The sequence below is a fragment of the Ischnura elegans genome, chromosome 8 (assembly GCF_921293095.1).
Source record: "Ischnura elegans chromosome 8, ioIscEleg1.1, whole genome shotgun sequence".
In the NCBI taxonomy this organism is placed as follows: domain Eukaryota; kingdom Metazoa; phylum Arthropoda; class Insecta; order Odonata; family Coenagrionidae; genus Ischnura; species Ischnura elegans.
This window is the reverse complement of record NC_060253.1, coordinates 6,142,269-6,155,014: the sequence shown is the minus strand read 5'-3', so window position 1 is coordinate 6,155,014 and position 12,746 is coordinate 6,142,269. Positions and strand designations below refer to the sequence as shown.

The window sequence follows — 12,746 nt, the reverse complement described above, 5'->3', positions numbered from 1 at the left end:
GTCATGGTAGATGCGTTGGATCTCCAGTCACTTCCGCATCTGATTCATCGGAATCTTCATCGGTAATAGCCTCAGCACCTTCCTCCGGTCCAGTTATAATTATTGTCTGCGGCCTGTGTTCGTCACCCTCTTCCTCTAGTATAATTATTATTTCATTTACGGTCAAACGCTTTCGAGACCTGAAAATACATCATTTTAGTTTATATTTACACGGAAAATCATAAATTCATATCATATAAATAACTTGTTAAATGAACTTACATTTTAAAAGAATGTCTCAATAGACGAACAGTCTCAGCAAGAACAGCCCTCACTGCAAACCATTCGGTACCTACAAATTCTAATAGCAAAAAAGCTAGTTCATAAATGTTATAGACGTTTAAAGCATGGAATTGATCGATATTATGTAAGGTAATGTGGGGTAAGTGCGACCCCTAAATAGCATACATCAATTTTAACTGGCTTAGGAAAATTTTCTAGGCTTGCTAAAACATGAGATTCAATGTATAATATGTAGGCGAATCACTGAAAAAGATAATTAGATTAAAAATCCTCTCTCTATACGGCGGGGAAAACTAAATATAATACCAGAGTTCCAAAATTTAAAGTAAAGCAAGGAAAACCATCCCATAAAGAAGAGGAAACAAGATATAGTTCTTACCTTACACCTCCGATGCGTTTATTCTTAGAGAACCGCAGTGTCGCCTCTCATCAAAACCAACTAAGACAACGAGATGAATGGACGGGTATATTTCCTAAGCATGTGAAACGAGAACTATAGGGATAATTATTACAAAGTTATTGTCTCTGGTTCCATTACAATGTATGGAATATGTTGAACTACCGCCACCTGCTTTGAGAACAGAAATACGATCTTCCTCATGGGAGGTCGCACTTATCCCGCAGTCGCACTTACCCCACCTCACCTTAACATTTAGTAATACATAAGAAAAACCTTTTTACAGCTTGTTGAATGCATGGGAAGAACTGAAACTGGTATTCAATTTTTCAAGGCGAAGGAGACAAATTCCAAGGGAAAGGCAAAAATTAGTACTAATATGTGCCCACGAGCAACTTCAGTTGCATCAAAAGTTTGACCATCAATAAAAAAATTATTTTCAAGCCAAATCACGAAATATTTTACTCAAAGAGAATTACATATTTACTTACCATTTTGGAGTATTCAAATCCAATATGCATTCCGCTGGGCAGAAGGTATATATTCCCGAGCAGCACAGAGTCAGAAGCACAATTGGCGGCGACGGACCCTAAAAGGGTCGGCGTAGCAAAGCACCGTTATATCTTTGCTTGGACGCTTTTAAAAAATAACCTAGTTAGAAGAAGAAATAACCCTTAAAAAGGTTATTCTCCTGCATATTTGTGAGCTTCCAGGAGGGAAGGAGATTTTTTTTTCCTTGATGCAACTTAAGTTGCTCGTGGGCTTTAATGGGTTAACTATCATAGATCATAATTTTAATCAAATCCAGTTCTTTCAATAGGGTGGTTTCCTATTATTTTTTTATTGCCTAAATCGAAAGATTATTACTCCTGGAGTACGTATTTCACGCTTTTAGATTTTTAAATGACGATATCTATTTTTCGCGATTAAATGAAAAGTGAAAATTTTCAAGCGCGCGAAAACGCGACGCTTAAGTATGAATGTCGGGAAGTCTCTCCGCGTGACGTATTTCTGGTTCCCCCTCCCGCCCTGCGAGGTGACCTTGAGGCGAGGCTTAGCTCTGATACGACGCAGGCTGCTAGCGGCTAGCCTAGTACCCTGCTGGCTGGTAGCGCTTGGCTTAAATAAGGATTATTAATAACTTATCAAACGAGGAAAACTTTCCGACCTTAGCCAGTTTTAATAAGTGATTATCAAGTCATGTTTCCCTGAGCTCTGCGCCTCATGCATGCAATGGTAACCTCAGACGACGTATAACTCCTATCTTCTCGTATAGAAACTAGGTCCCTGTGACGTCACGTGGAGTGGCATCGCATGGGCGCCAATCTGGCCCTTTTCAAATGAGGATAAAAATGGACCATTGCCATTCGTCTAACCCGGTATTTCTAAAACAAAATAATTTGTATATTATGAATACACTAATGGTGGGTAACGAATCGCAATCAATGCCTTTCGTTTTCTTTGATGAAGGAAACCACCCTATTGAGAGGGCGATTCATCCTGTTTTATTAAAAATTTTTGGGAAGATCATGCGCTGAAAAGTATCCTTATCTCTTACTTGATATCTTTCATTGCATGATTCACTATCCTTATCAAAAATTACCATTGAGAAAATAATTTAAAATATTTACTAATTAAATTTGAGATACAGGAAAATGTTGAAAATGGTTTACTTAACATGCCCTCATAATTTCAAGATTAGCGTATGCGTTTTCCGTGAGTAATTTATCACCAAAAAAAGATCAATTGAGCGTATCTCTTCTTATGCCAAAAATCAACCTGCTCTCACGCCCAAGTATCCCACGTCAATATGCCCAGCGCAAAACCATGCCAAGGCGTCCTGCGCCTTATTAGTAGGCCTGTGCTCAAGTGTACCACGGCAAAAAGGCAGTACGTTCAACTATCGTATGTAGTACCATGGTTGGGAAGCAAAGCCATAGACCCCACCACCATCAAAGGTGACACTGCATTACCATTACCACTATCATAGGCAATGAATGTGGTAATTATCAGTAAAATGAATGGAAGTCAAACGTTTGACATAATGAACAGGAAAGGTATGGTAAATAATACTCAAGAGATACATTATTCATTGGCACTTTATTGAGCCCTTACCATTTAGTTGACTTACCATTACAAACTAGAAATAACTTTATGGCATAGAAAAGTGGTCTTTTGTTATAATAATCTATATGACAGAATCAATAAATTCTTCTCATAAACATTAAAAAATTAGAGACTAGAAAATTTGTCTTTGTAGCAATGGTTGGAAAAACATGAGCCCCGTCAGTTCATCCTACTTACTAAGAGATCCATTGTAATGACTGTGTAGTATGTTCAAATGGAATTTGTATTTGGCATGTCTCTTTGAAAAAATGAACAGATCAATAGAAATGAATGAACTGTGACAATGGTAAATGATTGTGCATAGTAAAAGGAATGCACAGTACTTACTTAGCGATGCAAAAAACCACTACGATGCACCAGTGACATTGTTAATTATAATAGCTGCATAGGTAGAATACAATTACGAATATAATGTCAATTTGCACATGGTATATGATTTACAAAAAGGCAATCGCACAATTGCAGTCTATATCATACAACATTTTCAAGCGTAAAAGGTTATTTAATTACTAGTGATGAGTCGATTTCATTAATCAATTTCTTGATTCAACATCAAGAATGGCAATTGAGCACCTTAAAATATGATACATTAATTACGGTACCAGCATCATTCCTTTTTGTACAATAAATCAGTTCTTCATAATAAAACTCTCTCACAATTAACAATAATTTTAACACTGATTAAAAAGAAGGAAATTTTATCGAAAAAACATCTCAATCGTCCATATACAGCCCTAGACACCCTGTGATTAAAGCCCAGTTTTAATTTTCATCTCCTTAGCTTTTGGAGTGAGTATGACACACCTTGGTGCTCATGGCATTGTAAACAATTCACAGGCATGCCTACGTAGAAATCCTGCTCCACCCACCTATCCCTTTAGAAGGTTCTAAAAAGATAACCATGGACATACCATTTTCATAAAAATTTCACAACATGCTCCACAATTTGTACTTCATGAATGACAAAAAAAAATTGGGCTTACCACAATGTACCTCCACTAAACCACATTTTAAAATCAAAATTTTACCCCAGGCTCTTACAAGATGCTGACCTTAGCGTAGGAAGAATACTGATTACAACTGGATTTTTGAAGTCATTGTGACATTAGACTGATTAAGGTCACAATATCATGAGATAAAAGATAAAAATCGAACTTCAGCAAGCAACCGATATTAAATACTGTAACTGACTACAAATCATGGAAGTTAAATGAACATGGTGAAACAGTGCCCAGAAAAAGCTTGAAAAAGCCTTTACTTTAAGCATTAAAATGTCCGAAATTTTGGTACTCTCGGATCAATCGACTACAATGAAAGAAAAATTATTGTTTTTCGTAGCATAAAGTATTTTGTGTTGAGCCTTTCAGTAGTGAGAGATCCTCCCGATTTGTTGATCTATATGCTTACATTGGAGTAACCATGAAATGGACTAGGGCATTGGGCAATTAAATTTACCCTGTTAGTATGATGAGATGCTGATGCAGCCAAAGGCATAGAATATCAGAGGCATAACTTCATCAAAATCTCAATACCACCCTCATTTCTTTGGCAACTTCCTTCAAACAATTGAAAGACACTCCACTGTTATTTAAATGCATACATCTTCAGGTAAGTGGGAGAAATGATGACGAAGGGTAGATTCATTTGAGTTCCCCGTAAAATACAAATGTCATCTGACAGGGTGTGCGTTTATGCTACAAAATAAACTGCTCCTCACAGTATAGGATTCATGAGATATCTAATGACATGAGAGGCAATCATTCGTTTCCCGATTCGTTTGCCATTAAAAAAGAATGAGCGTGAAATACAGCACCGCTGTATTTTAATATGACTTGATGTGAGGTGAGCAGATCAATATTTTCACAAGTCAATTTGGGAGCTAATTGCCCATTGCCCATGCACAGAAACGCAGCACACAAAGAGCTAACCACGCAAGGAAAGTCACGAGAGTGAAAGGATTTTTTCGAGTGTATTCACCTCGGTCAGCAAAAGCTGTGAGGTAGGAGACAAATGGAGTGAAGTACTGTAAAAGACACGAGTAAAAAGAGTCTGCCATTTTTTCAATCAGCATAGGCAGCACGACAGGCAGTAAGTGAAGTGAAGTCATTGGGTGTAATATGTATGAATTTTACTTTGAATGATTACACTCATGATCGGGAATCAAAACTGGACTACTGGCAATACCTATAATGTAAATCGACCCACCACTATTAAGTACATAATCCAGGTCAGCTATCAACAATATGGCTATATGCACACTGAAGCATGGACCTTGTGCATTCATTTGTTCTTACCATAGTCTGATCCATTGATATTAGTTTAAAATTGTGCTGGACAAAGATTATTTTAGACTCTTCAGTATCTGACACTGTCAATTAAAGTCAGCAGGCCTTCATGCTAACTTAACTTTAAATGCATCTTCTCCAATGAGGAATAAGTTAGTTAGAAATATCTCACAACACTCAAACTAACACTCTGCTTACTTCGGTATTATTGTAAAAGTACTACACAAAATAAAGCATTATGCTTGTGTCTTCAATACATGCAAAATATTTGCATGAATAAATAACTCAACAAATAACAATTTGGCAAAAGTGATAAAAACGATATTAAATAATGCTGCATAAATTCTAACAAAAACATTATACAACAATTTGACATTAAACTAGGTCCAAGTTTACACATAAATAACAATCTTTCACAAAACCGCACATCCTTTCTTACACTTTCAAATATACTACTTTCTACTAACCAGATTAAATTTTCTAGATATGAGAAAATTTATTTGATGAACAAAAATTTAGCTACCAAAACAATGAGAATACTCTTTTAAAACTTAACTCACTCATAAACAGGACATTTTGTTAGAACTACAATCAATGCATCTACAAACAATAAGTACTTAACATCAATCTAAAAAGCTATCAACCACAGAATTTATAAGCCCCAAAAACACGTGTATACTCTAATTTTCGAGAATGTATAAAACTTCAAGGGAGAGTAAATGAGAAAATCCCTTAAGCGATGGATTAACAGCATTTAAAATGTCAATTTAAAAATTTGGCAAATAACAAGGACAAAAGAAATCCTTCGTTTCCTCCATCAGCTAGTGACATTTGCTTTACAAAATGCACTGAACAAACTGAGAATGCAAGGCAGATAATAGATACCGCATTACTCATGACTGGAATGCTTTATAAAGTAGTCATCATTTATAGCTCTGACACAATCTGTACCCACATCCAAACACATTAAGCATTTTAATTACATGTTTTCTTACCCAACTTTGTTCCAGCAGGCTAACGCTTACAAGCAAATATGTATCAGGTATTCACAAACACAGAATCCTACGGTAGGTGTGAATGTTGGTGCTTGATAATTATGAAGAATGAAATGTAACTTCCCTGGCTGGCTGGCCATTATCCACCGCCCACACAGACCCACTCGCTGCTTTCTGCAGGACGTGAACGAGGGCTTTGGCAACATGTTCTGGCCTGTGAATAAAACAGCAGTGAGATAAAACAAACATCAAAATAAAAAAACCATGGAGAGAGAGAGAAATTTAAAAAGTTTTTTTTTACTCTGACATTTTCAGAGATCATACTCATCTGCCAATGACTTGATTGGAACTCAACAAACAATACATGTACACATTTAACTTTCATCAACATAGCAACATCTGTCACATATCTGTTAGATTTTGGACCTTTGAAGTTTTTGACAAACAAAGGCTCTTTCAACCTTCGTACTGGTTATAAACTTCATGCTTTAGGGTATATTGTCTGTTCATTTGGCTATAATACAGACCCTGCCTCTGAGTATAGACGGTTTCGGACCAAAATTCAGAATACAGAACGTCAGAGACCACAACCACAAATATTTAATTCACTTTCATTAAAATCTTCACTTATATCTTCCTGATGACAGTCACGCCCCCGCACTGCTGCTGCTGATGTAATCCAATTCCCTCCCATTCCCTAGCTCCTATCCTAATTGATCCCTTCCTCTCGACTCAAGCCCCTCCCACACTCCTCATGGAAATAAAGATGTAAGCCACATGTTTTCGGTATGCTCCCCCTTGCAAATGACACTTAGTCTTTGAAATCGATCGGGGTATATGTTTAACACTGTGTGGAAAGCACAGTTATCTCATTAAACACGCTTAATGTTCAGAATTTCCACAAATTATTGCCTATATCCATTAATCTGAAGCACTATTTTCTACACATGGCAATACAGCAAGAAATTAGGTACTGATAAGAAAGAATATTTCCGATATTTATCTTAATACATTGAAATCCCAGAACTTCATCCATATTTCAAGGAATTACCTAATGGTTGACACAATTACATAATTTACTTCCAAAAGTAAATTCTGCCTTCAATGTTCATGTCCGGGATCAGAAATTTTTACACTACCATCGTTATTTGCGAAATATCTTTAATTACCACGAAATGAACTCTATATTCTGATAAAATTGTTCCCTAGATCTGGAACAATTACATCACAACATAATTCTAAAGAATAAGAAAATGCCACAGGAAATGTCAAGAAATATTGCAACAGCAAGGTTATTTTTAAATAGCAAATCATGTTGAAGGTTGATGAAAAATTACATCTGATGAAGTTGAGCCCTAGCTACAGAAGACATTCTGTGAGTTTATGAACATTTACACGAATGGTTATGACAGAACAGAACATGCACAAATACATGCACAAAAGTAGTGTAGGTTCTCTTTTCTTTTCAAACATTCTTATAAGTAAGGTGCTAACATTTTGGTTAATACTCATGTTCATTCATTCATCCACTCACATTTGCACGAAAATGTATACAGTAACACGACTTTGACAAAACATGCAAAACCTAGAAAAAAATCAACCACAACATTGTTTTTTTTTCCTTAAACTACATTTTAGCTCCTTACTTTTGAACTATAGATGATGCTGTATCCCTCTGCCAGGCCTTTTCATACTCAGAAGAGAGCAGCTGCTTCTTCACATCAGTCACCAGAGCTGTGTCGGTGGCACCAGGACACAAAGCAATAACTTTGACACCAGTCAAATTCACATGATATGCATCCTGTAACATAAAGCTTCAATCTTACACACCTTCCTGCGTTAACAGAATTTTCAACATATACTCCTCTCCAGTTAAACATATTCTCTAGAATCACTTCTTTCTCCTTTGTGGATTAATCTAACATTATAAATTATTTGGATGAAATTCAAGCAGTATCTGTACCTCACGGAAACTGCAAAACTTGAAATCATTACGGCTGCAATGTAGTTGTTACATCCAAGAGACCAAGCAGAGAAATAGGCTAAGAGAAAAAACATATTCTTACACCCACATTTGGTATGTTAAAAAGTAAAGAATACCCCCTGAGATAAAAGCTGATTTAAGTATAACCTCAATAAAGCTTGACCTGCACCAAAGTTTCACCCACAGTCAAATATGAAATAGGATATGAACATTATGCAAAAATGAGTCACTCTTAAAATGCAAGACACAGAGGAGTAACGCATATGTTCCCACCAGCACTAACAGTAGGGAAAGCTTAACCCTTGGCCAGATCATACGCTGAAAATAATACTTGCAAATACCTACCCCAAATGAGCGAGTGAGGCCTATTAGAGCATGTTTTGTGGCAGTGTAAATTGGTATACTGACATATGGCCTGATACCAACATTGGAGCCAGTATTCACTACAATTCCTCCTCGGCCTGAAGCATTGCGGTCTTTACCCATGAATTTCAGAGCAAGCAATGTCCCTCTGATGGCACCATTCTGTAACAAAAAATTATATTCATTATTTTTCCACTAAATTGATCATAAAGGAATTAGTTATTTGTTTAACATTAAACCAGTAAGGGTAACAGGATTATTTAAGACCATGGTAACAATCTTGATAGCTCCTCTTGGGTACGAAAATACAGTTTTCCATAAGGTATTGTTAACTACATATGGAACACAGTGAACTTCAAATTTTGCCAGTACTGCAGACTATGAACCAGTGTTAACCCCTTATATAATTCTTTCATTTCATTAGAGACCTAAGAAGTCAAGAATTTTTTCACAATAGCTGACATAGATGAGAGGTTGTTTCTTCGTCAATAGGGTGGTTTACTATTATTTTTTTATTGCCTATATCGAAAGATTATTACTCCTGGAGTACTTATTTCATGCTTTTGGATTTTTAAATGACGATATCTATTTTTCGCGATTAAATGAAAAGTGAAAATTTTCAAGCGTGCGAAAACCGACGGCTAAGTATGAATGCTGGGAAAACTCCGTGTGAAGTCGTTCTGGTTCCCGCTGTCGCAGTGTGAGGTGACCTTGGGGTGAGGCTTTGAGTGCTGATACGATGCAGGCTGCTAGAAGGTAGCAGGGTACCCTGATAGCAGGTAGCTCTTGGCTTAAATAAGGATTATTAATACCTTATCAAACGAAGAAAACTTTCCGACCTTAGCCAGTTTTAATAAGTGATTATTAAGACATGTTTCCCTGAGCTCTGTGCCTCATGCATGCATTGGTGATTTCAGGCGATGTAAAACTCCTATCTACTTGTATAGAAACAAGGTCCCTGTGACGTCACGCGGCGTGGAATCGCATTGGCGCCAATCTGGCCTTTTTCAAATGAGGTTAAAATTGACCTTTGCCATTCGTCTAAACCGGTATTTCTAAAACCAAATAATTTGTTTATTATGGATACACTAATGGTGGGTAACGAATCGCAATCAATGCCTTTCGTTTTCTTTGATGAAAGAAACTACCCTATTGGTCAGAAACCTAAGAATGGTTCTTGGAAAAACTGCTTCTTTTCTATGTTGGCAGCATAGATTTATTTTCTAAGACATTGACATATTTAGTTTAGTCAGCTGCTCAAAAAACTGAAGGAAACAGGAGAAATATTCAAATCACTAATTCTATTCCATATAAATTGATAAAAGGTCTTTGGAAAGAAATAAGATACATTTTTCCTGCCCCTTCTAGAGGGATTCGACCCCAAGTCTCACAACATTAAGTTCAAGCTCAGAGAAAACCAAACCCAAGAGTGCCCAGGGCGGAGAAGAGATGATCAACCAATTAAAGGTAAACTGTGATTGTTAGAAAAAAAATACGGACCATTATTCTCCCTTTTACAACCCTTTGCCTAGTTTTCCAGCTTATATCTACAAAAAATAAACTGATTCAACCCTGTAACAATAAGGGTGATGACGTCAGGAAGTCATGCTATTGTGTCCCTGCATCCCCACTTTTCCTCGGCCATGTGCATGCGTCTCCGTAAGTCCGTTATTGCTGACACACTTGTGAGCTATTTCTTCCTTCAATAGAAAGTTCTCCCTGATCAAGTAAATGAGATGGATGCCTAACTCAATGAAAGTGAAACCGGTTGCGTTCAAGCCAGCGACCTGAGACAGAGGTGGAGCAGGGCAAATAATCATTATTGCTCCAATCTACTCCATTCTGGCAGGAGTGCAATACTAAGGAGAAGGAATGCACCCACCAGTACACTTACGGCAAAGCCAATTAAGTGTTAAGATATTCCTTCCCTTTATATCCACCTTCCCACATTTCAAATCATTACAAAGTGATGACAGACCATTTAACCACATTACATTAACAAGGAAAAGACATCAAAAAGAGCAAGGTATGATATGAATAAGAATAAATAATTTTATTAACCACTAAAGCCAAACGGCTGTCACAAAAAATGTTTTCATTGTATCTTTAAGCATCGAATTTACCGTTGAAAAAAGTCTTTTCTAATTATTGACGATTAACTCTACATGGAATGAGTGACTGAATTTCATTACTCATGGAGGAAAAAAAAGTTCCCTTAGCTAGCTAACAATGAATCACAACTAAACATATGACATTTGTAAAATATATGATCACATTCCGTGAACTACTTGAAGAATATTATGTTATATGTATTGGGGGCCATTCTGTAAGTTTAACTATATATGCCAGAACTACCCACATAGCACAAAATATCTTCTAGATATCTAGAAAATATCTTCAATGTCTTGGATATCTTAAATATCTGCTAGCTGTCTAGAAAATATCTTCAATGTCTTGGATACTTTAAATAATATATCCTACTTTATCATGCCTAGAGTATTCTTGTGTTGCACAGTGGGGACCAGGGAGGTCGCACCTCCCCTGCCCCCCTCGAAATATTAAAACATGTTTACTCAGCTTCATAAAAGAAACAAATCATTAATTTTCAAATTTGAGGGGGGGTCCAGGAGTCCGAACCCCCCCTGAAATATAAAAACACATTTACTTTGCTTCATAAGAGATAAAAAATGAAAAATCATCAATTTTTATATTTTGTTGGGGGGGGGGTCCGGACCCCATTCGCCCCCTCCCCCTAAATCCGAAACATAGAAACACATTCACTTTGACTTATAAAAGGAAAAATTGAAAAAATCATCTATGTTTATATTTCGGTGGGGTCCAGTGGGTCCGGAATACACAAAATGATCATAATGATAAACTGTGTTGAAATTCTAGCCTATTTTTAAACCATCTGGGTGGGGGGCACGTGCCCCCCTCTCCCCCCATAAATCCTCCTATGTTGACTGGGATCATTAGCGAATCATTTACCCTGAATTTTCCCAATGGATCCAATTTGAATCTGAATGTCTAGAAAATATCTTCTCAAAGATATCTTATAGATATCGGAAAAGCGGACATTCAGATATCTACAAAATATCTAGAAGATATTACAAGATATTTTCTAGACATTAGCTGAAGACATTCTAGATATTTTCTAGACATCTAGAAGATATTTTGTGCTATGTGGGTAAGTCCTCAATAATAATCAACTCTAGGCTTGACGGGGGGTTTACTCACCAAATTTACGTCCACTTCCAACTCCCAGAATCTATCATTCATAATACCAGCATTGTTGATAACAATGTCAAGGCCTCCGAAAACGTTCACGGTTGTTTGAAAAGACTCTAACGATAAAAAACATACATGAGTAACTCATACCAATACCAACAGTAAGTCACGATTTAAGGGCCAAAAATCGTTGAAAATTACCTTCATACTGCGGGTAATCCGTCACATCACATAGGCAAAATATTACGTTCTCTTTACCATATTTTCCGGAGAGCTGATGAACAACTTCTTCGCCGGCGTCTGCATTAATATCACAAACGGAAACCTATTGCAGAATGAAAACAATTATATTCATTAGCCTTTCAAAACATAATTCGTTTGAATCTCAAGGAATACACAGAATAATAAGGACCTTTGCGCCATTTTTCAGCAATTCCTCACAATAAGCACGTCCGATACCCGCAGCCCCTCCTGTTACTAACGCTACCTTACTTTTTAAGTCCATTTTCTGTAATTTTATGAAACTCTGTAGCCAATAAGGTTATTCTCATAATAAATAACCCTCCTTCCCTTTCACTGAAGAGTAATATTATACAAAAAATATTGCCATTACAAGAGAAAGAAGGTGTTTAACAGTGAAGCGCCACCTTCCACGCCCTCGTAGAACAAATCTTCTGAACGAATATTTCTTCGGTATTTCCTTCGCGTAAATATCAAAGAAATTCTAGCGGTAAATACAATAATACAATCGAACCTGAGTCCTCATTAACTTCTTGTCTGCGTATTCGGCTATGGTTCACAACAAATATCAGAAAAACACCCAAAATTTTGCGATTTACATCGATACTCAATTGTTTTCTTTAATGCAGAAAATGGGCTGGAGAGGGCTCTGGGTGTAGTTGTAGTCTCGGTGTCGGAGTGTCGGCCAGGCACAGAGTGTATCGGCCATGTTTGATTAAAAGCTAGCGTATTAACGAGTCAGAACGAAAACGTTCATGGAATTGAGTTGAAAAAATCATTGAAGTATCTCTATTTTGGAGTAATTATTTTTAACTGCTGCTAAATTTAGAACGTCACGATCTTTA

At 36.8% G+C, this 12,746-nt stretch overlaps 1 protein-coding gene across 1 annotated transcript; it reads right to left on the bottom strand.

Moving 5' to 3' along the window:
• Positions 1-2,760: 2,760 nt before the first annotated feature.
• Positions 2,761-12,532, bottom strand: LOC124164327 (15-hydroxyprostaglandin dehydrogenase [NAD(+)]-like). Its single transcript, XM_046541598.1, has 6 exons — positions 12,074-12,532; positions 11,863-11,986; positions 11,671-11,777; positions 8,416-8,595; positions 7,733-7,887; positions 2,761-6,300 (listed from the first exon to the last, which is right to left on the bottom strand). Exons 1-6 carry the CDS (start codon positions 12,164-12,166, stop codon positions 6,186-6,188), a joined length of 774 nt encoding a protein of 257 aa, XP_046397554.1. The 5' UTR covers positions 12,167-12,532; the 3' UTR covers positions 2,761-6,185.
• Positions 12,533-12,746: the final 214 nt, after the last annotated feature.